Source organism: Rhineura floridana, chromosome 3 (assembly GCF_030035675.1).
Source record: "Rhineura floridana isolate rRhiFlo1 chromosome 3, rRhiFlo1.hap2, whole genome shotgun sequence".
Taxonomy (NCBI): Eukaryota; Metazoa; Chordata; class Lepidosauria; order Squamata; family Rhineuridae; genus Rhineura; species Rhineura floridana.
Window position 1 is genome coordinate 122515664 of NC_084482.1, and position 27985 is coordinate 122543648.

At 45.9% G+C, this 27985-nt stretch overlaps 3 protein-coding genes across 3 annotated transcripts; 1 reads left to right on the top strand and 2 right to left on the bottom strand.

The window, feature by feature from the left end:
- Positions 1-34: 34 nt before the first annotated feature.
- Positions 35-6504, bottom strand: RAB24 (RAB24, member RAS oncogene family). Its single transcript, XM_061617606.1, has 9 exons — positions 6345-6504; positions 5531-5759; positions 4903-4971; positions 4123-4201; positions 2305-2372; positions 1743-1842; positions 1554-1604; positions 996-1058; positions 35-563 (listed from the first exon to the last, which is right to left on the bottom strand). Exons 2-9 carry the CDS (start codon positions 5645-5647, stop codon positions 496-498), a joined length of 615 nt encoding a protein of 204 aa, XP_061473590.1. The 5' UTR covers positions 5648-5759; positions 6345-6504; the 3' UTR covers positions 35-495.
- Positions 6505-6532: 28 nt separating this feature from the next.
- On the top strand, positions 6533-17775 carry PRELID1 (PRELI domain containing 1). Its single transcript, XM_061617605.1, has 5 exons — positions 6533-6905; positions 15616-15841; positions 15942-16055; positions 16280-16358; positions 17280-17775. Exons 1-5 carry the CDS (start codon positions 6814-6816, stop codon positions 17417-17419), a joined length of 651 nt encoding a protein of 216 aa, XP_061473589.1. The 5' UTR covers positions 6533-6813; the 3' UTR covers positions 17420-17775.
- An 84-nt stretch (positions 17776-17859) lies between these two features.
- On the bottom strand, positions 17860-26510 carry MXD3 (MAX dimerization protein 3). The gene is made up of 6 exons (XM_061617608.1): positions 26138-26510; positions 25839-25938; positions 23717-23746; positions 19818-19932; positions 19163-19328; positions 17860-18683 (listed from the first exon to the last, which is right to left on the bottom strand). The coding sequence occupies exons 1-6, from the start codon at positions 26205-26207 to the stop codon at positions 18565-18567; spliced, it is 600 nt and encodes a 199-aa protein (XP_061473592.1). The 5' UTR covers positions 26208-26510; the 3' UTR covers positions 17860-18564.
- Positions 26511-27985: the final 1475 nt, after the last annotated feature.

The following is a 27985-nucleotide window of genomic DNA, read 5'->3' on the forward strand; positions in this document are numbered from 1 at the left end:
CAGCAACTTCAAGAAGAATACAAACCTGGCCATGTTTCTCAACAACACAGAATCACAATGCACTTTTATTTACACTGATGTAGCTCAGTAGAAGCCATTTAAATAATAAAGCAAAGAATCGGGCAACAACTTCAAAATGGCAGAATTGACCACAGCCAGCACAGGGTCTCTTCAGTAGGGAGCTGTTTATGAAAAACAGCACATTTTGACACGCTTCAAGAATTTAAGTCAGCCGCTGGAAGGGATGGCAGCACAAGGCAATCACGGTCTCTCGTCAACAAGGCAGCAGGTCTTCCAGCATGTGCAGTGAACCCCTGGGTCTGCTGTATTCTCTCCCCCTCCCTTCCCATTCCAAGGAGAAGCGCCAGCAAGTGATGCTCTACATGTCCAAAGGCAAGACATTCCATAAAGCAGGAAAATGGTGTGAACCATCAGAACAGCATGAATTGCTATCCCAGGAGGGGAGTGTTGTTTTTGGCAAAATAAGGAAAGAACTCAGTGATGGCAACAGTTATAAAAGTAGGCGGTAGTGCTCTTTTGGCTCAAATCAACTCCTTTCTCCTCTGAAAGCAGAACATATACAAGGGTTAGACAAGTGTGGTAGACTTGTAGCAGCAGGATACTTAATGGTCTGTTTAAGAGGACCTCTATTTCCCAGGGAAGAGTCCTGCTCTGTCCAGATCAAGTCTATGCATACAGGTTGTAAGGAACAACACCTTCACTTTATCCACCACACACAACCCTCCATGCTTCCAGCAAGGGGGTAGAGAACTTTTGGGAATGAAGTTCCTAGAGTCTCTGCTTCCTAGCTATGTATAACAAACGTGGGCATTTTTAAGGACACTTCCCTGCTTTTTCTGAGAGTGTCCTCAAGTCTCACTTTCGTGGGAAGGGACGGTCCCAGTCCAGGCATACATTTGCACCAGAGGTTTAAGGCAATTTCAGAAGAACTCATGAGAGCATAAAAGATGGAAGCATCTTGTTCAGAAACTCACCTGTCATCTCCTGAAAGGCGGTAAGCTGCGCGTAGTCCTCAGCCACCTTCATGAAGAGTTCATCTTAAAAAAACAACACACACAACAAACAGCAACACAAAGTTGTCTCTCACCCACAGCTGTCTTCAGTAGGAACACCTGAAGAGACCTGAGCTCAGAAAACAGCAAATGTAATGGCCACTGACTACAAAATTATGACTGAGTAACAGAAGAAAACAAAGCTCAGAGACAAACATCTTACATTTTCCTTGGTAAACATGGAGATACCTTGAGACCCAACTGCTCGTTCCACTATATTCCTAAACTGAATGGAACTTGGAATTATGGTGCAGTTCTACCTGAACAGAAGGCAAGGGCATTGCCCTTCCTCCTCAGAAGCCCTAGTGACTCCACCGGCAAACTGCTCTGTCCCCAGCAGTCAGGGATTGGCAAATAGAGGTAACACTTAACAGAAGGATAAGGAGAACAGCAGTCCATTCACTCTGGGTGAGGCTGTCCAAGTACACCAGCCAGGCATCACCACCAAGTATTGTAACGGCCCCTGCAAGGAATATTTACCCACATTCTGTCCAGTCTTACTGGAGGTTTCAAACAGCTCAGCTTTGATATCTGAAATGACAGTATGTCAGAGGGAGAGTTTAAGTGTTTTGCTCTACAGGGGGGACCACCACCCACACCAGCGTTAAAGCTCCTGGTGCACCTTGATTCCCTTTCTCCCCTCCCCACAAGCGAAGAAGAAAAACACACCATCTGCATAGTCCTGCACATCATGGAAGTCCATTCCTCGCCTTCTCCGGTCCTCATCCAACAAATCGCTCTTGGTGCCACACAAATAGATCCTGCAGTTCTGCAGAGAAAAAGAACGAGGCAAGTACTGCTATACAAGATCAGTCTAGCAAGGAAATATATCCTCACTTGGTCCCAAGAACCTGTGCAACCAAATCAAACTCATTGCCACAAACAAGCCATTACCATCACTATGTTGAAATGCCCAAAATGCATTCCTGGGGCACACACAGTTAACACAGCTCAGGGAAATGGTTGCACACTATGCTGGTGCACTACCTGGGAGACTGCCTCCAAGCCCCTTCCTAAAAAGCGGGACACCAGCATGTAAGCAACCATGTAAGCAACAGACTACCCTCCCCCAAGACACTGCTCTCCAGGGTCCCAATTGCTTCACATCAGTAGCCGTATTAAATATCCCACATGCAGGATTATGCTCCTCTGCAAGACCAACATTCCCTGCTGCTCTCCCAGCAAGGTCAAGTATACCAGTTTGCCTGCCCAGAAAGGGAGATCTACTTACCTCCTCAAAGTTCTGCAGCTCGTTCACCCAGAATTTTGCCCTCTGGAAACTGCTGCTATCAGTAAGATCTGTGGAAGTGGAGAGGTGTCAAGACTGGATCCCACCCAAAAATACATAAGGCAGATCCATGCGCCCCTGGATACACGGATAGAGTACATCAAGGGACTACAATGAGCAGGTCAGTTAAGGAAAGGATTGCTCTCTCCCAGAGTGGTTGTTCACAACAGACATCTGAGCTCTTTTAGTATATTCAGTTTATGTATATTAGAATAAACATACATATGCACGAATCCCCTTCCAAGAAGAATTAAAGGCAAGGCTAATGGGAACAGCCCAGTGTCCTTGGGTAAGGCACCAGGGCTGGTCCAAGACATTTTGCTGCCGGAGGCAAGAGACAAATGGGCACCCTCCCTTCATGTGCAAAAGCCAGTTGTACTGATAGTTGATCTTCTATGAACACTGTCAACAGGACAGCATCCTTCACTGCATCTGGGGGAAGTCGGCTAGCTTAGAGGGCACAGGGCAAGCCGTGTGGTGCACACAGCTCAGTCTTCCAGCTCCAACATCTCACCACTGTTCCCTGCCCCACAAGAACTGCTGCCGGAGGCACCTGCCTCACTCCATCTAATGGCAGGGCCGGCCCTGTTGAGCACCCAAAGGGATTTGGTTTTACTTCATCAGTCCACCAAATCACAGTGTAGCGTGACTGGACAGAGAAGCTTTCCCTCCTATTAAGGTAAAAAAATTCCAATGTAGCAATATTCACAGAGTCTTGTATTTAGGCAAAGAAACACCAGGAAACATTCTCCACTGATAAAGAACCTTCAATGGTCAACACAAATCATATAATTTAGCTCTGGCCTGTAGTCAACTAACTATTGCTCTCAAGCAATTCTACTGCCACCATAATAAGTACTGGAAGAGGAGATAGAACTACATGTGCAGCTTCCACAGTGCTGCCTTCTACAACACAGCAGTGCTAAAGAGGCAGTTCCTTGCCTCTAGCCTTTACAGAGCACTGTTTCTGAAGTCAGGGCTGGCCCTGCTATACAGTAGGGTACAAGTGGCACCATGAAGAGGGCGGGAGAGGGGAGACAGAGGAAGGTTGGAATTGGTGTCTGAATGGTGCAAGGCAGTGTTGGCCCTAGCAACAGGGGCAGGCCGCCATTTGGGCTCTGCTCAAGGGAGCAAAATGCCTTTGGCTGGCATTGGCTGTTTTCCGGGAGACAAACATAAGCATAATGGTGCAACCACCACAGCACTGCTTGAGAATCTCTCTCACTGCTGCCAGCTCTGAGGCAGAACAAACCCTCCTCTCTGTTAAGAAATTGCAACTGGTCATGGGCAGAGCATAAGAAGTAAGGAAAGAAGCAGTGCAGGGAAGCAGAGCAGACGCTAAATGGCCACCTCCTGAGGAGTTATCCCCATTGCATTCTAAACTGGAAACTGTGGCGGCACATCTGTAGAGGAACCATGTGTGTCTAGTCTATCACTGTAAGAAGACAACGGTGGCAGAGAGAGATCAGGAGACCCTAAAGTAGCCCAGACTGATGGAAGGACCTGATTATGCACAGAGCAATAAACTCCACAGCACCCCAGCTATGTTCCCTGTGTGTTGGTTTGATGCTATTCCTAAAGCTTTGCATAAAATTCCCTTCAGATCAATGGTTCCCTTCAGATCACAGCCCTCCCCAAGTCCACAAATTCAGTGAACCCCATCTTGACAATGCATCTGCCTAGCAGCCATAGCAAGTTCTCCTAGCAACAGCAGTCCAGAGCAACATGGGTACCTAAGTTGGCATACAAGTGAAATCTTACCATAACATACAATAGCAGCTTTTGCCCCTCGGTAGTATATCCGGCTCATGGCCTCATACCGTTCTGAGCCTGCTGTATCCTAAAAAGCGGCAATAGGAAAACAGTCAGATCTGGTACCCAGCAGCAATGAATCCTAGAGCTTTGCATATAGCTCTCTTTCAGTGCAATGCAAAACAGGCTGATCATTGTGAAGAAATGGAAATAAATTCTGTCAGTGTTGTGGAGTAAACTGAACATACTGAAGGATCTTGGAACAGAAGACCAGAGTCGACAAGGCCTACATCCCTCAACACTGCTGGTGTTTATTTACTTACTATATTTAAGCAGGTCGCTCAATTACATATGATTGGTTGGGCAGCTCACAAGAAATAAAAAAATACAAAATACCATTATTAAGATACAAGAACAAAAGAAATATATAGAAACATGAAAAACCATTTAAATCCACAAAGAGAGAAAAACCAGTTTAGCCGCACAAGTATACAAGAATACACATCATGAGACATTAAGAGCCCAGATTTGAAGACAACCAATTCTTTAAAAGGCCTGGGTAAATAGACTGGTTGCCACTGGTGCTAAAAAGACCACAAAGTAGGTGCTGGAAGGATCTCTGGATAGGGTATTCCACAGCCACCACCAAGAAAGCCCAAGAAGCCTCCCACCATTTGGTAGAGACAAAATGACGTCTCCCTTCCCTTGTACAACCAACGCACCATGAGCTCCCTTGGGTTTTACAGATGCTACACAGTTAATATTGCTTCCATCTTAACTCAGACTTACCCAGATTCCCAAGGTGACTGTCCGGCCTCCTACTTGCATCACTTTGGCTACAAATGCAGCACCTATTGTCTAAAAAAGAAGGCTAGGTATGAAAGCAGCTACATTACTCCATCAGCTCCTCAAAAGAAGCTACTACTGGCAAACAAATATCATTTCCAGGGGGACAAAATGAGAATCTTCTGGAAGTAGGAAAAGAGATGTTCCCCCCCCCCTTCTTTCAGGCCGTCAGTGTGTCACAAATGACTAACGTAGGCATGTACTGACAGGTAAGCTAGTAAATAGTTTTGTGAATTAGTAACTTGTTGTGAATCCTTTTGTAAGACTACCTTAAACAGTTAGCAGATATTAGCAGTTTCTTTTTTCCAATCATGATGGCCCCTTCAAGTGAAGTACTTTCACTTTCTCTTACAATCCAAAGTTCCTTTGTTTTTACACATCTTTTCCCACATACCCATTTCACAACATACAAAAAAAAAAAAAAAAAACCCCATTCGCTGAGAATATTAAGTCTAAAAGTTATGAAAGATTGAGGCAGTGGAGGGGTAGGCCTGGGAGAGGAACACAGATGGCTCAGCCCAACTGCCTCCTGAAAGGCTCTTCACCTTTGCCACAAAAAGGACACACTCACATTCTGGTAGGGTCCCACAAGGAAGCAGTTGTGAACGTATCGCTCCACCAAGCTGGTCTTGCCCACGTACTCTTTGCCCAGCATCACAACTTTGGCATCCACACGCTGCCCACTCATTCTCCTGCCCTTGCAGCCAAGTGCTCCCCTCCAGAGGAATCCCAAACTCCCACACCTCAGCGGGTTAGCTGGAGCAGCCAAAGAGAGGTGCAGCTTAGCTGGGGAGGCTCACCTGCAGCAAGAAGATGAGGAAGTGCAGTGACTCAGAAGCAGCAGAAACAAACCTCCCTGTTCCCTCCTCACCCCTAACACTAAGAGGGCTACAGCAGGTTTGCGCCAAATGGCCTGCACAACCAAGAATGCAGGTGTCCTGTACCCTCAAGAGCATTCACATGCACATCAAGTTACACGGTAGTAGGGCCTAAAATAATACGAGGATGGGGGCAGGAAGAGGCAATTATTATTAACAACAAAAACCTACACAAAGATCATTTATTTCTTCAGCAATACAAATGTCGGCGGCAGCTGTCCACCGGTGCGGTGTTCTCTGCTCTAATGATGCTCTGTCACTGGGGATCAATTTCCAGGGAGGAGCGCATGTGCTTCCTTTTGCCTTCATGAACTCTACCTCTGTTGGCCCAAGCGCACCACGCAGAAGAGAGCCAGCACCAAAGCCTAGAACGTGGCAAGGGCGATCCTAACAGGAGACTCATCGGAGTCTCAGCACCGAGCCGGGGCACCAGGACAGAGGCTGGCATCTCGAGGGCCAAGCGAACCACCCCAGGAGGGAAAGAGAAAACGGCCGAACGGCACTCACCCCGGCCTCATGGCGCTGGAGCTAGTTACCACTGGCGGCAGCGGTGGGAGAGAGAAGAGTGCGGCGGGAAGGAGCAACAGCCGCACCAGTCCCTGGGCTAGCGGAGCTGAGCCCAGCAGCCCGGAAAATACCGGGAAAGGGGCGGGGCCTCGTGCCAGGGGACCGGAAGCGCGTCCGGGGGGGCGGGACTTGGGTCCGAAAGCGCGAGGGGGGGGCGCCTCAGAGAGAAGAGGCGGCGGAAGCGCCGAGCCTGTTCCTCGGAAGTTGTTGCTGCTCCCCTGTCTCCGCATGGCGGCGGCTGGGCGCCTCCTTCCGCGATCTTTGGGGCTGCCCGTGCTGCGGTTGAGGGGCTGCGGTGAGCAAAAGGCTCGGGGAGCATAAGCCAGGCCAAGCCAAGCCAGGCAACATCTTCCCGCTCCCTCCCCGCTTTCCTTCTCCGTCTCCCGCAGGATCGGTGACCGCGGAGCTGATGGGGAAATACTTCCTGACCCTAAGCGTCCTCAAGGGGCCCTGGGACCATGTATTCGCCGCCTTCTGGCAGCGCTATCCGAACCCCTACAGGTAAGGGTGAGGCGCAGGGGGGTCCAAGCCGGCGGGGAGGGGTCTTTTTTGTACCTGAGCCTCTGGCTTCCCCCATTCCTTTCATTGGAGGGAGCTGTGGATTGGGGTGGGGGGCTCTATGTTTTCAATGGGAGGGATCCTGATCGGTAGCTTGCCTAATAGAATGAAAGGATGCTTTAGTGTGGGTATGTTTTTACTCCGAAGTAATTCCCATTAATTTCGGGGGGGGGTCGCATCCGGGTAAATGGGTCTAGGAGCGTAGCTTTGCAACGCGATCCGATTCGTGGTCACTCGGGAGTAAAGCCTGCTCTGTTCTCTGGAGCTTAGTACTAGATGAGTATGCATAAGAGTTGCTTGTCGCCCAGATTTGGCGAGCTCAGCTTGGCGACACTGCGACGGCCTGTGCTCCCCCCAGTGGTGATCGCAAGATGGAGTAGGGCATGAAGTGAAGCAGGAGTCGGACGTGCTTGTGAAGCTTTCGCGTTCCCTCCGCCCCGCCCTTGGCCAAGGCCACTGTATAAACCTTTCATCTACTTTTTATGAAAGCCGCTAGGCTGCTTTGTGGCTATCTGGGTGTCATCTCGATTGCCTCTGCCTCTGAGACTTATCTGCCAGAGTGCGTTATCTCCGATCATCTGGATTTGGGGGCTGGGATTTCTATAAACTTGACTAAATAAAATCGAAAAGATTTGTTAGAAGATGATAGGATATTCAGGACCAGCATAGACGGATACATTAGAGGTATTGGTCTGGTGTGTAGAAAATAACTTATACGTTTGCTCTGGAAGAGGCACCTTCAAATAGCACAGATTCTTTTATCTTTATCTGTTGCCATTACTCTTTGGGAAACCATAATCTTAACACTGCTGCAAAAGTGCACATATACATGCTTTTATTAGGAATCAATTAAAACAACTACTAGCTGCTGATGGAAATGATTAATGTAATATATAAGTTGTAGACCCTGCTTTGACAGCCACCCACCTGTCAATCACCTGACATCACCATGATGTCAGGTATCCTCTTTTTCCTTTGCAGTGTGGCTTGAACTCAAGATGACCTACAAAGGCAGATTGTAGCCAATCCAAGTGGGGCTTGGTCAGCACTGATCAGCTGACTGATGCTGGCTTTAGGCTCTGCTTTTGGATCAGCTAGGGAGCTCTGATTCAGAGTGGAACTAATCCCAGTGGGGCTTGCATTTGGCACGAAAATTGACACCAAATACAAGCCTTGCTTGTCAGTTGGGAGAGCATTTTAAGGCTCCTGACAGTTGCTGTACAGCTCTGTTTACCTACCCACCCACCCCCATGTTATATCCCATATGACATCAGGGATGGGGTGGGTGTGACTTGGGAAGAACTGCCTAAGTGGACCTGTGTGCCAGAGGTCCCCTGCTCTGGAAGGAGAAGGCAAATGGTCCAGCTAGGAATTGCAGTCTCCTTCTCCGCAGAGTTCTGCCACCATACTGCCTGGACAGGAGAACATTTACTTACCACATGATAGCTTAGAATAGCCTTCCCTAACCAGGTGCCCCTTGGATGTTGTTGGACTACAACTCCCATCTGCCCTGGCCAACATGGCCAATGCTTAGGGATACCATTCACCATGGTATCCTTCTGGGCCAACTTGGTGAGCTAGGTATTGGTGGAACTGCTTTACAGTGGTTCCGATCCTATCTCCAGGGTTGCTCTCAGAGAATAGCACTGGGTGACTGTCTTTCGGCCCCCTGGCAGCTATGCTGTGGGGTGCCGCAGGGTACCATCTTTTCCCCCATGCTGTTTAACATCTATATGAAGCCCTTGGGAGCAGTCATCAGGAGCTTTGGGGCGAGCTGTCAGCAGTATGCTGATGATACCCAGCTCTATTTCTCCGTAACATCTGAATCGGGAGAGGCCGTGCAAGCCCTGGACCGCTGCCTGGACTTGGTGGTGGGCTGGATGAGAGCCAGTAAACTGAGTCTGAATCCTAGCAAGACGGAGGCGCTGTGGGTTGGTGGTCCCCGAGTTTGGATAATTGGTCAGTTGCCTGCTTTGGACGGGGTTGTACTCCCTCTGAAAGAGCAGGTCCGTAGCCTGGGGGTGCTCCTGGATCCATCTTTGTTGCTAGAGGCCCAGGTGACCTCAGTGGCTAGGAGTGCCTTTTACAAGCTTCGGCTGGTGGGACAGCTGTGGCCGTTTCTGGACCGGGATAGCCTGACCACTGTTGTCCACGCACTGGTAACCTCCAGGCTGGATTACTGTAATGCAGTCTATGTGGGGCTGTGTGACGCCCTTCCCTGACTCTCCCTGTCAGGTTCCTACCTGCTCGTGGTTACTGCCTGTCTCTAGGCAGCACCAGGGACTCCAGTCCGGACTGTCCTTTTTTTTTTAATACTGTCAGCCATTTTAAACATTCAGCCAATCATCCAACATTCTACTGCCCATTCACTCCCCCTTCCTCTTTCATTCTACTTACCATGTATCTCCTATACAAACAGCACTTACCCTATTTACACTAATACAGGAACATCACATTGCCCCCCCCTTAAAACAACGGCAGAGTATTATTCCTGTTCCAGGATTTATACGTCGCGTTAACAATATAACAAGTCTCTATGGAGAAAATGTCTTCTTCTTTTTTTTCGTCTGGGTCACGTCACTGCAGTCCCGGCCACTTGCCTGGAAAGTCCATCGGCCAGTACATTGTCCTTGCCTTTGATGAACTGGAAGTCCACTTGATAGTCTTGTAGGGCCCAGGACCACCTCTGCAGCATAGTGTTATGGTTTTTCATAGTCTGCAACCATAACAAGGCCCGATGATCCGTTGTTACTGTGAATCTTCATCCCCACACGTATGGGCGCAACTTGTTCAGTCCCCACACGACCGCTAGGCACTCCTTTTGGACCGACGAATAGTTTTTCTCCCTCGGCGTCAGCTTGCGACTCAGATACGCCACTGGATGTCTGGTGCCTTCTCTCTCCTGCAGCAAGACGACTCCCAGCGCGAGGTCTGACGCATCTGTAGCCACGATGAATGGTTGCTCATAGTCTGGTGCTATTAATATGGGTCCTTGGCACAAGGCTTGCTTCAGCAGATCAAAAGCCTTCTGACATTCATCCGTCCATACCACCCGCTCAGAACACTTCTTCTTTGTTAATTCATGCAAGGGGGTTGCTATTTCCCCAAAATTTCTCACAAACTTCCTATAAAAACCAGCCACACCTAGAAATGCCCTTACTTGTTTTTTGGTTAAGGGGATCGGCCACGCTTGTATTGCCTCCACCTTGCTCCATAAGGGGGTGATTTTCCCACTCCCCACCTTATGTCCTAAATAGATTACTTCCTTTAGCCCAAACTGGCATTTCTTAGCTCTTATTGTGAGGCCTGCTTTTCTTAAGGCCTCTAATACTGTTGTCAGGTGTTCGACATGCTCAGGCACCGATTTGCTAAAAATGGCCACATCATCGATATAGGCCACTGCAAAATCTGACATGCCTCGCAACACAGTATTGATTAGCCTCTGAAATGAACTTGGTGAGTTCCTTAGTCCCATGGGTAAGGTCACAAACTCATATAACCCATCTGGTGTACTGAAGGCAGTTTTGGCTCTGGATTGCTCGTCTAGTTCCATTTGCCAAAATCCTTTACAGAGGTCTAACGTAGAGATAATGGTTGCTGCCCCCAATAACTCTAACATTGCGTCTACCCTGGGCATAGGATACGCATCTGGGACCGTGATTTTATTGATTAGACGATAATCAATGCAAAACCTTGTCGTTCCATCTTTTTTCGGAACCAGGACAATACTTGAGGCCCAGGGACTGATGGATTCCCTGATCACTCCTAATTCCAGCATATCTTCCACCTCCTTTTTGATCTCACTCAAAACTTTCCCATTCACACGGTATGGCATAGATCTGATTGGGGCATGATCTCCAGTATTAATGGAATGTTTGGCTATACTGGTTCGGCCAGGTTTATTACTAAAGAGATTCCCATAGTTTTTCAAAACTCTCAGAATCTCTTCTTTTACTTCCTCCTTCACCTCTTCTGACCATTCCACTTGATCTACCTCTCCTTTGTCTTTGCTTTCCTGTACCAAATCCGGAAGTTCAGGCCCACTTCCCTCAGGGAATAAGGTAACTTGCAACACCTGTGCATCCCTGGTATGGTAAGGCTTTAACATATTTACATGAACCGCTTTGCTTTTGTTTAATTGGTCTGTGGTGATTACATACGTCACTGTGTCAAGCCTTTCTCTGATGGTATATGGTCCTTCCCAGTTAGCCTGTAATTTGTCATGTTTCCTGGGTATGAACGCCATAACCATATCTCCCACATCATACACACGTTCCCTGGCTGTTCTGTCATACCAGTAACTTTGCTTCTGCTGTGCTTGACTCAAATTCTTTTTCACCACCTCCATCATTGATGTTAATTTATTGCGGAATTCCAATACAAAATCTACTGCAGATGTTTTGTACTCTCCCAGGGTTCCTTCCCATGAATTTTTTAACAGTTCCAAAGGTCCCCTCACTTTTCTAGTGAACATGAGTTCAAAGGGTGAGAAGCCTGTTGACTCTTGAGGGACTTCTCTGTATGCAAATAAGAAGCATCCCAACCGTTCATCCCAGTCTTGTGGGTGATCTTGAACATAGCTTCTTATCATGCCCTTCAAAACGCCATTGAATCTCTCAGTTAGCCCATTAGTGGTGGGATGGTAAGTAGTGGTTTTTAGATGTTTTAGACCACAACATTTCCACATACATTGCATCACTTCTCCCATGAATACACTGCCTTGATCCGTCAGCACTTCATGAGGGAAACCCAGCCTCATAAAGATTTTTAATAAAGCCTCTGCCACTACAGGGGCTTCTACAGATCTTAGTGCTTCTGCGTCTGGGTACCTGGTGGCAAAATCCACCACCACCACTAGATATTTCTTGCCATGCCTTGTGGGTTTGGAAAAAGGGCCCACCAAATCTATTCCCACTCTATAAAAGGGTTGTCCAATTATAGGAAGGGGCTTTAAGGGTGCCTTAGTCTTTACTCCACTTTTTCCCACCTTCTGGCATATACCACAAGATAGACAATGTTGTTTTACATCTTTGGAGATATTTGGCCAATAATAGTGTGCAGCCAATCTCCTCTTGGTCTTTTTTATTCCCAGATGTCCTGCACATGGGACATCGTGGGCTACCTCTAGCAATCTGGTTCTGTATTTGCTAGGTACTATCAATTGCTTCACTGGTTCACATTCATCCTTTCTCTCAGCAGGCATCCACAGTCTATATAAAATCCCATTTTCACACACAACTTGATTCCTCAGTTTGTCAGTGAAAGGAATCTGTTGGTTCAGGACTTGCTCCTTTATTTGATTCAAACTGGTATCCTTATTCAGTTCTTCTCTGAAATGCTCTGTCTCTTCCCCAGAGACCAGTTGATACAGTTTGTCTCCTTCAGCAGGCCTGCTAGTGGTTGCTATGGTGACCTGAGGCTGGCTAACAGATTCCACCCTGTTTGTTTCAGCCCCCCTTAACATGGCTTCTGTTTCTCTGCCAAGTTGCTGTCTGGTCACCACATATATTTTCCCTTGTGCCCCCATAACATCTCTTCCCAGTATCACTGGTTCTTGTTGTTGGGCATTAATGCCCACTTTATATCTGCCCTCTCGGCCTCTCCACGCCATTTTCACCAGGGCCACAGGCAAGCTTTCTGGTTGACCCCTCACTCCTTGGATATTCACAGTTTCCTGAGGTAATATTTCTTCAGATTTTATTAAATCTGGCCTCAGTAACGTCTGAGCGGCACCAGTGTCAAGCAGTGCCCAATAATTTGCCCCTTGTACACTCACTTCCTCTCTCAGACTTGAATCAAGGTCTGTTACTTCTGTCCAGTTTATCTGGCAGAACTGAACCTTTTTTGTGGTTAAATCTTTTGGTTCTATTTTTACTGCCCTTGCCTGAGCAGGATTACTAATGGGGTTGGCAACCTCACATTGAAAACGTAGGTGCCCCGGTCTACCACATTTGTAGCATAATTTCTCTTCTGTTTTAGGGTACACAGATCCACTCTGGGGTGTCCTGTGCCCTTCAGATTTTACTGGAGGACTCACTCACTGTGGCACCACATCCTTTCTGCCACCATTATATGGTCTGGGTTTAAACTCTCTTGATGTTTTCCCCACCCAGCCAGTTCTGTTGGAGGCAAAGTGATCCGCCATCTCTGCGGCCTCCTGCACCGATGTAGGGGAACGGTCTTTGACCAGGAGCCTTATTTCTGGTGGTAACTGATGGTATAATGGATCCAGTATCATGAGGCTTTTCACCTCTTCCACTGACTGAGCTTTGGCACTACTCATCCACTTCCCAAATATATCCATCAGCTTTGCTCCCAGTTCAACAAAAGACCTCCCTGGTTGGATCTGACAGTTTCGGAATAATTTTCTAAAGTAGTGAGGTCCCAGTCTGAACCTTTTGTATACTGCCTCTTTAAACTCAGCATAGGTGACGGGCCTGTCTGAGGGGAAATATTGGTATACCTCAGCCAATTCCCCTTTGATCAGGTTTGATAAATACTGCATGTATTTATCTTCAGGTAGCCCCCACAACTGAGCTGCCTTTTCAAAGGTTGTGAGATAAATTTGAGGATCTTGACCAGGCTCATACACAGCAAAGTCCTTTGGAGTAATTTTTATTTTTGCTCCATCTCTGTCTTTCCTTGTCTCCTCAGAGTGAAATTTCTCTCTATCCAATTTTAATCTTTCCCCTTGTATCTCGGCATCCACTCTCATTCTCTCAGTTTCCATCCTCAATCTCTCAGTTTCCATCTTCAACTTCTCAGTTTCTAACTCTCGCTGTTTATCTTTCCCATCAGCTTCCATCCTCAATCTCTCAGTTTCCAACTCCCTCTGCTTGTCTTTTTCCTCAGCCTCCCATCTTAACTTCTCTCTCAAGTACTCTATATAAGCGGGATTGCTTAGATATCCTTCTGGGGTCTCTTCCCTGGCAGGTTGTTTTTGCTGGGCAGTTACAAATCCTATAAGTGCTACCCTCAATTCATCTACCCCTTTACCCTCGTGAGGTAAATTGAATGCTATGCACTTCTCCACCAGCTCCTCTCTTTTCATTTTTATATATTCAGCCATGGTCACTCACTCTTTGCCACACACTCTTTGCCAGTCACTCTCACAAATAATCTTGTTTTGTTATTTCTGTTAGCCACACCACTGTTAGGGATTCTCTAGTATTCGTACCACCGCTACAGCCAACACCTGTGACGTAGTCTCCTTTGTCACCACGTGTCTTTGGGACTCTCTTTGGTTCGTATCCCACCGCTACTACCACTTGTGACGCCCTTCCCTGGCTCTCCCTGTCAGGTTCCTACCTGCCTCTAGGCACCACCAGGGACTCCACCAGTCCGGACTGTCCTTTTTTTTTTTTTATACTGTCAGCCATTTTAAACATTCAGCCAATCATCCAACATTCTACTGCCCATTCACTCCCCCTTCCTCTTTCATTCTACTTACCATGTATCTCCTATACAAACAGCACTTACCCTATTTACACTAATACAGGAACATCAAAGGCTGCCCTTGAGGTTGGTCCAGAAGCTGCAGCTGGTGCAAAATGCAGCGGCGAGACTGCTCACTGGAGCAGGGTATCGCCAACGTGTCACCCCGCTGCTGAAAGAATTGCACTGGCTGCCCATTTGCTACCGGGCCAAGTTCAAGGTTCCAGTTTTGGTGTACAAAGCCCTATTCAGCTCGGGACCAGGATACCTGAAAGACCGTCTTATCCCTTATATACCCAGTCAATTACTGCACTCTGCAGGTGAGGGCCTCTTGCAGATACCATGTTATCAGGAGATCCATTCTGCACAATATAGGAAACGGACCTTTAGTGTGGCAGCACCTACCCTTTGGAATTCCCTCCCTTTGAATATTGGAAACGGACTGCCTTCAAGTCGATCCTGACTTATGGCTGCTCTATGCATAGGGTTTTCATGGTAAGCGGTATTCAGAGGGGTTTACCATTGCCTTCCTCTGAGGCTAGTCCTCCCCAGCTGGCTAGGGCCTGCTCAGCTTGCCACAGCTGCACAAGCCAGCCCTTTCTTGTCCGCAACTGCCAGCTGGGGGGCAACTGGGCTTGTTGGGACTATGCAGCTTGCCTACGGCTGCACAGGTGGCAGGGCATGTAACTCCTGAGCCGCTCACTGTGGGGGTGATCTTTAGCTGGCCCTTGACACCCAGGAGACATGAGCGGGGATTTGAACTCACAGACTCTGGACTCCCAGCCAGGCTCTCCTCCCCACTGTGAATATTAGGCAGGCGTCATCTCTGCTATCTTTTCGGCACCTTTTGAAGACTTTCCTCTTTCAACAAGCCTTTTAGGTTGAGACCTATCCCAGTCTGCATCTATGTCAGAATTGCTTAATGTGTTTCTTAATAATGTTTTTAACCTTTTTAAAAAGTTTTTTAAAAATGTTTTTGACGCTGTTTTGTTTTAATGTATTTTAAGATCTGTTTTTATGATGTTTTAAAGTGTTTTTAGCACTTTGTTTGCCACCCTGGGCTCCTGCTGGAAGGGCGGGATACAAATTAAATAATAAATATATAAACGAATAAATGAATAAATGATGGGAGTTGTACTGCAAAACATCTGGAGGGCACCAGGTTTGAGACGCCTGGCTCAGCATGAACACCTCAAATGCTTCTCTCTCCCCTTCCCAGCAAACATGTCCTGACAGAAGACATTTTACACCGAGAGGTGACAGAAGACCAGAAGCTGCTTTCCAGGCGACTTCTAACCAAGACCAACAGGATGCCCCGCTGGGCAGAGCGCTTCTTTCCGTCTAATGTCACCCACTCTGTCTACATCCTCGAAGATTCTATTGTGGACCCACAGAACCGAACCATGACTACATTCACCTGGAACGTTAATCACGCACGTCTTATGGTGAGCCAGTAGCAAGGGGTTGTGCAGGTTGAAGTGCCGAGAGCAGTGTTTTGTCGTGGGGGGAGCTGATGGTCATTTTGTTGTGCCATCTCCTTCACAGGTGGTGGAGGAGCGGTGTGTTTACAGAGAGAACCCAGAAAACAGTAGCTGGACAGAAGTCAAGCGGGAAGCTTGGGTTTCCTCTAGTCTGTTTGGTGTTTCGCGTGCTGTCCAGGTGAGTGGGCCACAGACCTGTATAGCTTGTTATCTTTCAGGTGCAGAGAGGCAGTCTTCTACTCCACTACTTGAACATGATGGAGCCTCTGGCTAGTGTTGTAACTGGGAACATAGCTGGTGGGCCAGATTCCTCTGGGTTCAGGCTGTGTAGATGAGTAAATTGAGGAGGGGGGCATTCAGTATTTGTTTCTCAGCTCATGCTTCCCTGTATTCTTGTTTTAGGAGTTTGGCTTGGCCAGGTTCAAGAGTAATGTGACCAAAAGCACGAAAGGTTTTGAGTATGTGCTGGCCCAAATGCAAGGTGAGTGTATCTGTGGTGGTAATTAAGAATAAGGAATTGGAGTGGACAAGACACCACCACTAGCAAACAGTGGGATGGGATGGCTAGATGTCCAGCATAGTTAGGAAAAGGTGCAGCTTGAACACGGTTTCCTTAAAAAACAACCAGTGATTGTGTTTTTTTGAGATTGGCATACCTCTTTACTGAGTTGAAGCCTCTCAGAACAATTACTGATAAAGGCTGACAAAGTACCAAGGTTTTGCTGTTAGTTTGCTGTGCACATCAAAGCAAGCACGTTTTGCTGGTGAGCGGTGAATCTCCTTCATAAGAATTTACTGCATGAATCTGGCCCTAGGCTAGCACCAAATGGAGTAGAGTGTGTGCCTATCTTGGGTTGCTAGCTTAGCCAGTCATGCTCAAGACCAATTTTAGCATTCCAAACCAAGGAGTAGGGGCAGGGTGAAGAGAGAAAATGCAGCTTTAGAATGTCTAGAGTGAGCTTTATAAGGTAGGCTTCTCTACAAGTTCAAGGTAAACCTGCAGAATTCTGCTTATACACCCCCCCAATGTTTAGTTAGGGAGATATGAACTATTGGGGGTACAGTATGCTTTGTAGTAAAGTGGGAGAGTTGTTGAGAGCCATGACAAACAGCTGGGAGTTGTGTAGAACTCCTGCCTCTTGTGGAGAAACTTAGGTAGCAGAAAGTTTCCTTTTGACTCTCCCATTTGTCTTTTTCTCCCAATTGGTGTTTCTCATGAACATGAGGGTGAGGAACTTTAAAATAACAGTTCCTTACCTATGTGGAAGGAAATCCTCGCTGCCCACAGAGAGTTGATATCTCAACTAGCAACCGCCTAGAACTCTTGCATTGAATTTTTTGCTCAGACTTTTCTGACAGGGTTTAAGTGGATGTACTTAAGAGCTTTGGGGTTTTATTACAGGTGAAGCACCATCTAAAACTTTGGTGGAAACTGCAAAGGAGGCAACCGAGAAAGCCAAGGAGACTGCCCTGGCTGCTACTGAGAAAGCAAAGGACTTGGCTAGCAAGGCAGCTACTAAAAAGAAGCAGCAGTATGTTTGAAGAAACAGTTTTCCTGTTGTGGGGACTGAAGTACCACTGGCATAGTGCAGCATAATAGTACTGGAAGGCTTATCTGTCTGTAACTAAGCATCTCTTCCCTTGGGAAGCATGTCTCTGGATTTTGTGTTTGTTTTTTTAAATTGAAACCATACAAATCTGACAATCATCTTCTTTCTAAACGGTGTAATTATCATTAAACTAATAGACTTCAATTTAATCCAGTGCCAGGGCCCGTTCCTCAGGTGGGCACCGGTCTTCAGAACTGTGACTGAACCATTATAAGTCTTCCTGTTTACATTTACCTTCTATGCAACTTGGAGGTCTCTGTCTCTATATTAAAAAACAGTTGAGGGGGATTGGTGCCTGCTGGTTTGCAAACATGCTATATAAACAGCCTTATCCGTGTTCTGAGTACTCAAGAGAAAACCAGACAAATAGGATGCAAGAAATTTAAAATCTTTACTAGAATATTGCTGAGTACATATGCGGCTGAGTCACAAAAGGAAAGCAGTCTTTGTTCCAGGGAAAATCAGAATACTTGAATAAGGTGGATTGTGTCATGGAACAGGGCCCCACTAGCTATAGTCCTAGCTGGTCCCGATTCCCTGCAGCACAACCCATTTCATGCTGAGAAATTAAACGTAAGAGCAACCTGGTTTTCCTAGCTTGTTCATACTCCAGGCCTGTAACTAAGTGCATCTCTTCTATAAAACTGGAACGATTCAGTGTGCCATGATCTACTGTTGCCCTTATTGAGATTTGCTTCCAATAGTTAACAGGTCAAGATTCTGCTTACTTAGTAGGCCCGTTTTCTCATCTCTAATTAGGAGACAGTACACACAAGCTTTTTTTTGGGAGGGGGGTGTACACAGAGCCATAAGCTATCATGTATAGATCAAATGCTGTAGGACCTCACTCTTCTTTCACTCCTACCCCACTAGTGATTAGTGAAGCCAGCTTTTCTCCATGTCTCTAGAAATTACTCTGGTTGGTTCCAACAGAAATGTAGAAATACAATAGTACTGCCTTTTGCACCTTGCAGTCTTGTTATAAGCCAAATGCCATTCATACTGGCATGAAATTCTGGCCGTGCTGTTGGAAATCTGTTTAGGTGAGCACTGTCCTAATAATCGGGCTTCTGTCCATCATAACCAAAAGTTTCTGGTATTGGAATAACTGTGCTCCCGCCCAGTGCTGAATGCAGCCACAACATCCTCTTCAATGCTGCTGAATGCCAGACCTTCCACGTCCACCTCCGCATCTTCTGTAGCAGAAGAGAATGCCATCATAATCCTCTACTCATGCAGGACAATGTCTTTCGTAGGGGTTCTGCCTCAAGATGACAAGTAGGGGTCTGGCTGATTTTTCATTAGAAAGCCACATCCTAGGACAGGCAGGAAATCTGCGACTCTCCAAATGTTTCTGACCTACACCTCCCACCATCCCTGTTTGCTGAGGCTGATAGGAGTTGTTGGTCAAGAATATCTGGAGGGTCTACCCCAGTCTTGATAAGCAATCTTCCCGAACCTGATGCCCTCCAGATGTTTTGGACTACAGCTCACATCAGCCCCAGCTAGCAACAATTGTGCTAGCTGGGGCTGATAAGACTTAAACATCTGGAGGGCATCAGGTTGGGGAAAACTAGTAGGAAATTGCCAATCCTCTCTTATTGGAATGTCTAATATAAAGCATCCTGCCATGGGGACCATAGCATGGGCAGCCTAGTTGTACAGCAACACCCACCTGAATCTGAACGTTCGGAGAACTGAGAAGAGTCCAGGCTATTGGCTCGCAGCCTCTCCACACCTGAACGAGTCAGTAACTCTTCCAGCCGCTGGTGCAGGTTCTGCTGCTTGCAGCGTAGCCTTTCTTTCAGTTGCTGAGCTCTCTGTTCCTGCTCTTCCAGCTTCTGGAAAGGGTCAAGGACAATCTTCTATACCTATAACAAATGCTTTGGCTCCTAGTCTCTAACGTGTGTGTACTTTGGAAGCAACATCAGAGCTGTCCAGCTGGACTTTCACGGCCTGCTTATATGTCTCCCAGAAACGTTTAGCTGGCTGCTGTTGAAAAGCAAGATGATGGATCACAGGTATGATCCAAGGCCAAATGAAGCACCCAGCATGACTTTGTTATTCTATAGCAGCAGAAAAGGGAGTGTACGCCCCTTAGTAAGCAACACAAAACATTTACTGAAATCCGATCAAATGTATGATTCTTTTTTCCCCTCCTGGCAGTTGTTTGATCCACTTCCAGCCCTACTCAGTAAATATGTTGGATCTTGCTCATACATCTCCCCCTCCCCTTAAGTTCCAAGTTTAAAGTGCAAGGCCTACTATTACAGCCAGTTAAGCAGGCACTACTTGACTACTGCCAGTAAGGAGGGATATGTGTCACTTACCTTAATGTGCACCCTGGCTCTGTGCAAAAGACTAAGGGTTGTGTAACGAGAACGCTCTGTGTTCATGGGGACCAGCTGCTTTAGCTGATCCAAACACTGCCGCAGCTGGGCCCTCCTGCCAAAGAGAATATAAGAACATAAGAAGAGCCTGCTGGAGCAGGGCAGCAGCCCATCTAGTCCAGTGTCCTATTTTCACAGTGGGAAGCCAGCAAGCCTGAGTGCAAGAGTGCTGTCCCCTTTGGTTTCCAGCAACTGGTATTTGGAAGCATACTGCCTCTGACTACAGAGGAAGAGCATAACCATCTTAGCTAGTAGCCACTGATAGCCTTTATAAACTTCTATCATGTCACCTCTTCCTCACCTTTTCTCTACAGAAAGCCCCAAATGTTGCAACCTTTCCTCAAAGGGAAGTTGCTCCATCCCCTTGATCATATTGGTTGCTCTTTTCTGAACCGTTTCCAACTCTAAAATGTCCTTTTTGAGAGGTGCCCAGGACTGTACACAGTATTCCAAATGTGGCTGCACCATAGATTTATATAATGATATCGGTGGTTTCATTTTCAACACCTTTCCTAATAATCCCTAACATGGAACTTACCTTTTTCACAGCTGTTGCACACTAGGTCGACATTTTCATCAAGTTACCCACTACGACCCCAAGGTCTTGTTCCTGGTCAGTCACTGCCAGTTCAGACCCCATGACTGTCTATGTGAAAATAAGATTTTTTGCTCCAAAATGCACGACTTTACACTTGTGTACATTGAATTGCTTTTGCCATTTTACTGCCAATTCATTAAGTTTGGAGAAGCCCTTCTGGAGCTCTTTGCAATCCCTTTTTGTTTTAACAGCCCTGCACAATTTAGTATCATCGGGAAACCTGGTCACCTCACTCCTCACCCGACTCTAAATGGTTTATGAACAAGTTAAAAAGCACAGGTCCCAATACCAATCCTTGGGAGAGTCCACTTTCTACATTCCTCCAATTATTCCTGCTCTCTGCTTTCTGTTTCCTAGCCAGTTCCTGATCCGCAAAAGAACCTCTCCTCTTATTCCATGACTGCAAAGCTTCCTCAGGAGTCCTTGGTGAGGTACCTTGTCAAAAGCTTTTTAAAAGTCCAAGGGCACTATCTGCACTGGATCCCTTCTATCTATATGCTTGTTGAAACTCTGAAAGAACTCTAAGAAGTTAGTGAGACAAAACCTACCCTTGCAGAAGCCATGTAGGTTCTACTTTAGCAAGGTTTGTTCTTCTATATGCTTTGTTATTTGATCTTTACCAATACTTTCCACCGATTTTCCCAGGACAGATATTGAGCTGACCTGTAATTTTCAGGATCCCCCTTGGATCCTTATTTAAATACAGTTGTTACATTGGCCACTTTCCAGTCCTCAGGTATGGAGGTACTGTAGATCTGAGGGACAAGTTACATATTTTTGTTAGAAGATCAGCAATTTCACATTTGAGTTCTTTGAGAACTCTTGAGTGGATGCCATCCAGACCACGCAATTTGTCAGTTTTTGGTTTATTAAGTGTAGAACTCCATCTCTCATCATCACTATTTGCCTCAGTTCCTCAGACTACCTTCCTGTAAAAGTTAGTTCAGGCACAGGGATCTGCCCTATATCCTCCACTGTAAAGACACATGCAAAGCATTCATTTAGTATCTCTGCAATCTTCTTATCCTGCTTTAGCACACCTTTTACTCCCTTGTCATCCAAGGGTCCAACTACCTCACTAGATGGTCTCCTGCTTTTAATGTACTTACAAGATTTTGTTGGTTTTTAATAATGCACTCCTCACATTATTTCTTAGCATCCCTTATTGTCTGCTCACATTTCTTTTGCCAAACTTGGTGCTCCTTTTTATTTTCATTTGGAGATTTCCTTTAAAAAGCACAGGAGCTCACCCCATGTCAGGGTAAGGCCAGACCCTTACAAGACTGTAAAATGTGTGCCTAAGACTCCTCTAGCAAAAGGGCTATAATCATCCATCTAGGCTAGGTCTCAGAGTCTTCCATAAGTAATAAGCTTTCTGTGCAAAGGTGGAAACTGAACCACATCTTTTAATCTGCCTACAACTCTTTGATGCCCACCTTCCTGACTCCCAAGTAAATGTATATGGGCAGGTGCATAAAAACAGCAGATGTATATAAATGGAGATAGAATAAGTACATGAGCTGAATGAACGAGACCCAGACACAACCAACAAGGCACACATGGTTTTCTTCCCAACCCTCTTACATAGAAATCCTTGCTTGAGCCACGATGACCCATGGCTACTATATGCAGGATCTGAGTGGTTGGAAAACCTCACCATAGGAACACGGAACTAAAAGTTGGGGTCCAACCAGGTGTAATGTCAGAAGATCCATAGCCAGGTCTTTGTATTTATCAGGGGGTGTTAGGGATGGAGGGTAAGATTAAAGTTATGTGCAGGGGAGGTTAACTCCCTCAAGCTTCTTTTAATTATTATTTTTTAAAAAACACAAGATTCAACAATGGACTTCCTGACATCTCATTTGCGCGAGTTCAAAACATCTAGTGATCCACTATGGAGACCATATGAGCATTTTTAATTATTGATTCAAAAAGGGTATTTTGGCAAAACATATACAGGGATTGACAATTACACAAAGTTAATCAGGAGTGGCAAATGTTGTTGGAATATGTGGTTCAACTTGAACTCGTGGGTTGAGGCTGCATGGGGTTAAAAGGGTAGACTGAGAGGAGACCTCCTGATTGCTAGGCTAATACCTATCCTTTGATCTCCTGCTGACTCTCCCTTCCTGCTAGACTGATATGCTTAGGACGTTGACCACATCTTCCGGTCTCCTTCCTTCTTCTTTCTCTTGAGAGGGAGAGTAGATATCTTCTCTTTGTCTCTCCCTCTCCTCCAAGCATGAGGGCAAACACTAGGCTTAGTGTTTGCATCTCCAACTTAGCTAGTTAGCTAGATGTAGAACTCTTTCCCATCAAGTATGTACTTCCAGAATAAAGTAGTTATTTCTTATTTTAAAGCTTAAAGTCTCAGTCTGACTAATCCAGGGAAGGTGTAATCTTTAGCAAAGATTCAGATACACAAAGCTCACTCAGACGTTCAAATACCTAATTTAGCAACTCTGCAACAAATGTGTTGCTTGATACCTTCCTCTCAAGAAGTACCAAGATCCTAAGACTAGAGAGCCAAGACACTTGTGTTTTTTTATTCATTTACCTTTAATTTCTTCAGCTGTGGTAGGTGGCTATATGGTGAACTGCAAGGTCTCATTTTTCTATCTGTTACATTATCACCTTTTGATTCGAAAACATGTACGGACAAGTCATTTCACATACTTCCTCTCTTTCCCTGCATGGACATTCCCCTATGCACTTCTCCAGTGTGGCATTAAACATAAAAAAAATCTATAAGACTACTAGTCAACAGCATGCTCACTGTTTCTACAAGAATTCTGTATGCGCTCCTAAGTTTGGCAAGATAGAAATGGTCTGGGGTAGTCCTCTTATCTATTCACAGCAGTGTTGTGTAGTGGTTAGAGTGTTGGACTGGGGCCTGGGAAACCAGGGTTCAAATCCCCGCTCAGCCATGAAGCTCACTGGGTGACCTTGGGCTACTCACTATCTTTCAGCCTAATCTACCTCACAGGGTCATTGAGAGGATAAAATTGGGAGGGGGAGAACCATGCCACTTTGAGCTCCTTGGAGGAAAGGTGGGAGATACAAATAATAATAAATACAATTATTTTTGCTGCTTCATTAATTCCATTCCTCTAGACAGGAAGCAGTCTTATAAAGAGGAGCCGATCTATTCAGTGCTTTTAACTTCCTCTTCTGGAACAGGAGAAATGAGAGGCTATTCCCTCCCCCCTGCCCACCAGTCCCTTCCTCTATGAATGTATACCTGTGCTTCTCCAGTTCATTGTGCACAGTCCTAAAAGCAAAGAGAAAAAAGGAAAAAGGTCAGTAGCCTACATTTAGATTTCCAGAAAAATGTTAGTTTGTTCTGTTCATATTGCTCAGTGAGGCAGAGACAAAAAGTTCTCATCCAAGCCCAGTAAAATCCTCTCTCGCCCAGAACTCACCCCCTCCTCTCCATGCAGTGAGTGTACAGGGCAGGGGAGGAAGATGAACCATTTCCTTCATTATAGCAGCACCTGGAGTAGCTCAGTAATCGGCATTGGACTGTTACCATTGAAGGACCTCTTTGCTGTATACTGGCTGCCCATATGCTGCCACACCAAGTTCAAGGTTCCTGTATTAATTTACAAGGCCCTTAATAGGGCCTCAGGATACCCCGGGGACTGCCTGATCCCTTATATCCCTGCCTGATCACTGAAGTCTTCAGCGGAGTCACTGTTAGTGGTCCTCCATGGATCAGATCCACCAGGAGCTGTGTGTTCAGTATTGCGGGCCCAGTTTTATGGAACTCCCTTCCAGCTGAGGTGAGACAGACCGCCTCCCTGTCAAACTTCCAGCACCTACTGAAGAGTATTATTCCAGGAGACATTTTAACTAAATTCTGATTTTATAATCTTAATTGATGTTTTATTTTCATTGTATTATGTTTTTTGTACACCATTTAAAGGCTATAGTAATTAAGTGATATATAAATCATCAAAAAATAAATATAGCTTCCACATCAGAAATTCCCAGATTCAAACACTTGGGAAACATGTTATGAATATCACAAGTCCATAAGTCTATGGTGATAGGTATGAGCCCAAGGTAATGCAAACCAAGAGTCAGATTTCATACAAAAAAGGCCCTTGACCATGTGCAACAGCACACTGTACACAGTTATCATGGGTGGGCTTTGTTATTTCTGTGGTAAAGAAGTAGGGGAAGGGACATAGCTCAGTGGTAGAGCACATGTTTTGCAAGCAGAAGGTTCCAGTCCCTAACATCTCCAGGTAGAGCTACACAGGCCCCTCATCTGAAGCAGTGGTGAGCTACTGCCAGTCAACATAGACCAGGGGCAACCAAGGTTGTGCCCACCAAACATAGCTGGACTCCAACTCCTAATCAGCCCCAGCCAGCATGACTAACTATCAGGAATGATGGAAGTTGCAGTCCAACAACACCTGGAAGCTATCACATTGGCTATCCTTTGCATAGACAATACCTGAGCTAGATGGACCAATACTCTGACTCAGTATAAGGCAGCTTCCTATGTTTGTGTCTGTGTAACAGTGGCAAAACCAGTTTCAAAGAACTAGATGCTAGGAATATTCATAACTGCTAACCTGTATGTTAGGAATGCACATCCTTACACCTTGCACAATGGCACAGGACTTACAACTGTCAATTACAGAATTTCATTTTCTGCAGTTAGTGCTTCTGCCTCTTACCAGGTGTTATGTACTAGTAGAGTATATAAACCTCAGGGTCCCAATGCAGGTCTTGTACTATAAGCCACACTCCAGAGAAAAATGCAAAAACAATACAAAGCACATAGTGCAGTTCCTGAACAAGGTATAACCACAGATGAGTTTTTAATTTTCTTAAACCACAGAGCAAAAACTGATATCGGGGAGGGGGGATAACTCCATTGCTGGCTATGGCTTGTATCCAACTAAGTTTATTCAAGAGATGGATTGATTCCATAAAGGAAGCCACAGACCTGAACTTACAAGATCTGAACAGGGTGGTTCATGACAGATGCTCTTGGAGGTCACTGATTCATAGGGTCACCATAAGTCGTAATCGACTTGAAGGCACATAACAACAACAACAAAGTTTATTCAGAGTACACTCATTGAAATTAATGGACCTGCATTAGTCATATTCATTAATTCGAGTGGGTCTGTTCCAAGTACAACTAAGGTTAGATACAACCCTGTATGACATGTCATATACAAGCATTTTATTTCTGTTATCAGAAATCACTTTGATGAAGTACTTTGCTAGGCCTGCTGAAATTTCACCTCGACTTTTTTTAACCTCCATATTCAACTAGCCTTTAGTTTATATGAATGCTTTTTCAGTATAATAATCAAAACCAATCCTAAAGCTCAGAGTCTCACCTGAGGCTTTGCAGGGCCTTCCGAGGCTTCGACCTCTTCCGGGACTGTAATGCGTCTTGGCTGGAGTAAGGAGAGAGCGAAGCATAGCCATGTTCGGCTTCTAGGAGACAAAACCAGAGGCTCCAAACTAGTTCACCTCCCGAGTCCTGCCATTAATCCCCCCCCCCAATTCTTAACAAAAACCCACCACGCCACTTCATGCGGAAGATAGCCTGTTCAGTCTACCTACGATCGGGGTAACATAAGCATCGCCCTCTTACCCCGCAAAGCAATTCCCCTTCCCTGAGATAGACAGATACCTCTCTCCCTGCGCTCCAAGTACTCAGCCGCTTGTAGTAGCACCTGAAAGTTGCTAGAGATGAGCTCCATGACAACCAAAGACCCAGACCGAGCGAGGACTTTGTTAAACTGTAACTGACCCACTGTCTTCAGCAGCCAATCCAAACCCAACTCCGCCCTTTAGAACGCACCGAGGTTCTGATCCCGCCCCTTCGAACCCTAGCAGCTGCTACGGACTTCTGAACCGGTTTCAGATTTGGCGCAGACCAAAAGCTTCGATGAGGACAAGAGCTTTTATTTTTTTATTTTTTGAGCTACCGCAAGCGGGGCACTCGCGCACACGCCGATCCTGACCCTTAAGTTCAATAAGGCCCCTGTATTGTTTTGAATCTCAACCTGCTGTGGACGTGGCCAGGGGAACTGGCGCTCTTATTGGCTGAAAGACTTGACCAGACCTATATACGTCACTGCACTTTCAAAACAAATTCGGGCGGGAAAAAAATGAGGCTTGAAATTTGAATTGTAGGCGGGGCCAGCGCATTCTGGTGAGAGTATGTTGACGTGACGGATTTTATAAGGATGGCATAAGGTCAGGCGCCTGTTTTGAATTCAGAACAGTTACTGCAACCAGTTCTTTCTCAGGCACTGTCGGCAACAACTATTAGAATCGTCGTTTCATCTGGAGGGGGAGCAACGTAGCTCTGATAGAGCAGGTGCTTTGCATGCAAAAGGTCTCCGGTTCAGTTCCCGCATCTCCAGGTAGGGCTCGAAAAGATGCGTTGTCTGACTCCCTAGAGAGCTGCTGCCAGCCAGTGTGGGCAGTGCTGAGATAGGTGGACCAACGGTCTGCCTCTTACAGTATAAGGAAGTTTCCTATATGTACTCATGGAAAAAGTGCAAGGGGAAATTGAAAGCACCCTCCTATGGTTGTAACCCATGGGAGTTGTGAGGGTAAGGAGAGTGCTCTAACAAGGAATAACCATAAACACCCTCACTCAGTAGTTCCCAAACTGCCCCCCACCATGGACCCCTTGAAAATTGCTGAGGGTCTTGAGGGACCACTTAATGATTTTTCTGCTGGTTGTAGCAATTATAATGCTAGATGCTGATTCAGCTTTAATTGTATTTTTATTGCATCTTTTATTATATTAGTTTGAATGCTATTGTTCTATGGAACAATAAAATAGTATAACAGAAGCAATAAAATACAATTAAAATCAATGTTGATATTGAATGCAGACATGCCACAGACCACTGGTGGTCCATGGACTCACTCTTGTAGTGAGGCAAGATAATTCCTCACAAGGAAAGCAAAGTTATGCATACCCTGACCATATTCAGCCATAGCTATAGATATCCTTATTTTCTTATTGAGTTTAACAAAGAACATGTGTTAGCACTCCCCCCCCCCAGCATTGGAGTTGATATACAAGTATCCTCAGGAAAAGATGCAGACATACAAACACAATCATACCCTCTGATATTTCACAGAAGAGGAGCCCTGCAGAGTAATCCTATAGATGCCTACCACAAGTAAACCCTGATGAGTTCGACAAAGTTTACTCCAAGGCAAGTTTGTATAGCATTGCAGACCTAGCGTATACCTTAACTCATGCCAAGGCACTCCCCAATCACCCAACTCTTCCCCAACTTCCACAGCTGTTGGAAGTTGTTCACTTTTGGCTGTATCAACCCCACTCCTATACTAGCTTCTGCAGCACAAATGTGAGAATAAACTGGCCACAGTGTTATTAACTAGAATGAGAACTACTGTAGTAACTTATCTTAGAGTGAACATAAGAACATAAGAAGAGCCTGCTGGATCAGGCCAGTGGCCCATCTAGTCCAGCATCCTGTTCTCACAGTGG

Excerpts from the sequence above, each read along its gene's own strand:
- PRELID1 (XM_061617605.1), top strand. The coding sequence starts at position 6,814 with ATGGGGAAATACTTCCTGACCCTAAGCGTCCTCAAGGGGCCCTGGGAC. Across the intron at positions 15,842-15,941 it reads TTAATCACGCACGTCTTATG|GTGGTGGAGGAGCGGTGTGT; the intron begins GTGAGCCAGTAG and ends TCTCCTTCACAG. Across the intron at positions 16,359-17,279 it reads TGTGCTGGCCCAAATGCAAG|GTGAAGCACCATCTAAAACT; the intron begins GTGAGTGTATCT and ends GTTTTATTACAG.
- MXD3 (XM_061617608.1), bottom strand. The coding sequence starts at position 26,207 with ATGGAGCTCATCTCTAGCAACTTTCAGGTGCTACTACAAGCGGCTGAG. Across the intron at positions 23,747-25,838 it reads AAGGCCCTGCAAAGCCTCAG|GACTGTGCACAATGAACTGG; the intron begins GTGAGACTCTGA and ends CTTTGCTTTTAG. Across the intron at positions 18,684-19,162 it reads CTCCGAACGTTCAGATTCAG|AAGATGCGGAGGTGGACGTG; the intron begins GTGGGTGTTGCT and ends CTTCTGCTACAG.
- RAB24 (XM_061617606.1), bottom strand. The coding sequence starts at position 5,647 with ATGAGTGGGCAGCGTGTGGATGCCAAAGTTGTGATGCTGGGCAAAGAG. Across the intron at positions 4,972-5,530 it reads TTGTGGGACCCTACCAGAAT|ACAATAGGTGCTGCATTTGT; the intron begins GTGAGTGTGTCC and ends CTTCTTTTTTAG. Across the intron at positions 4,202-4,902 it reads CAGTCACCTTGGGAATCTGG|GATACAGCAGGCTCAGAACG; the intron begins GTAAGTCTGAGT and ends GCCGCTTTTTAG.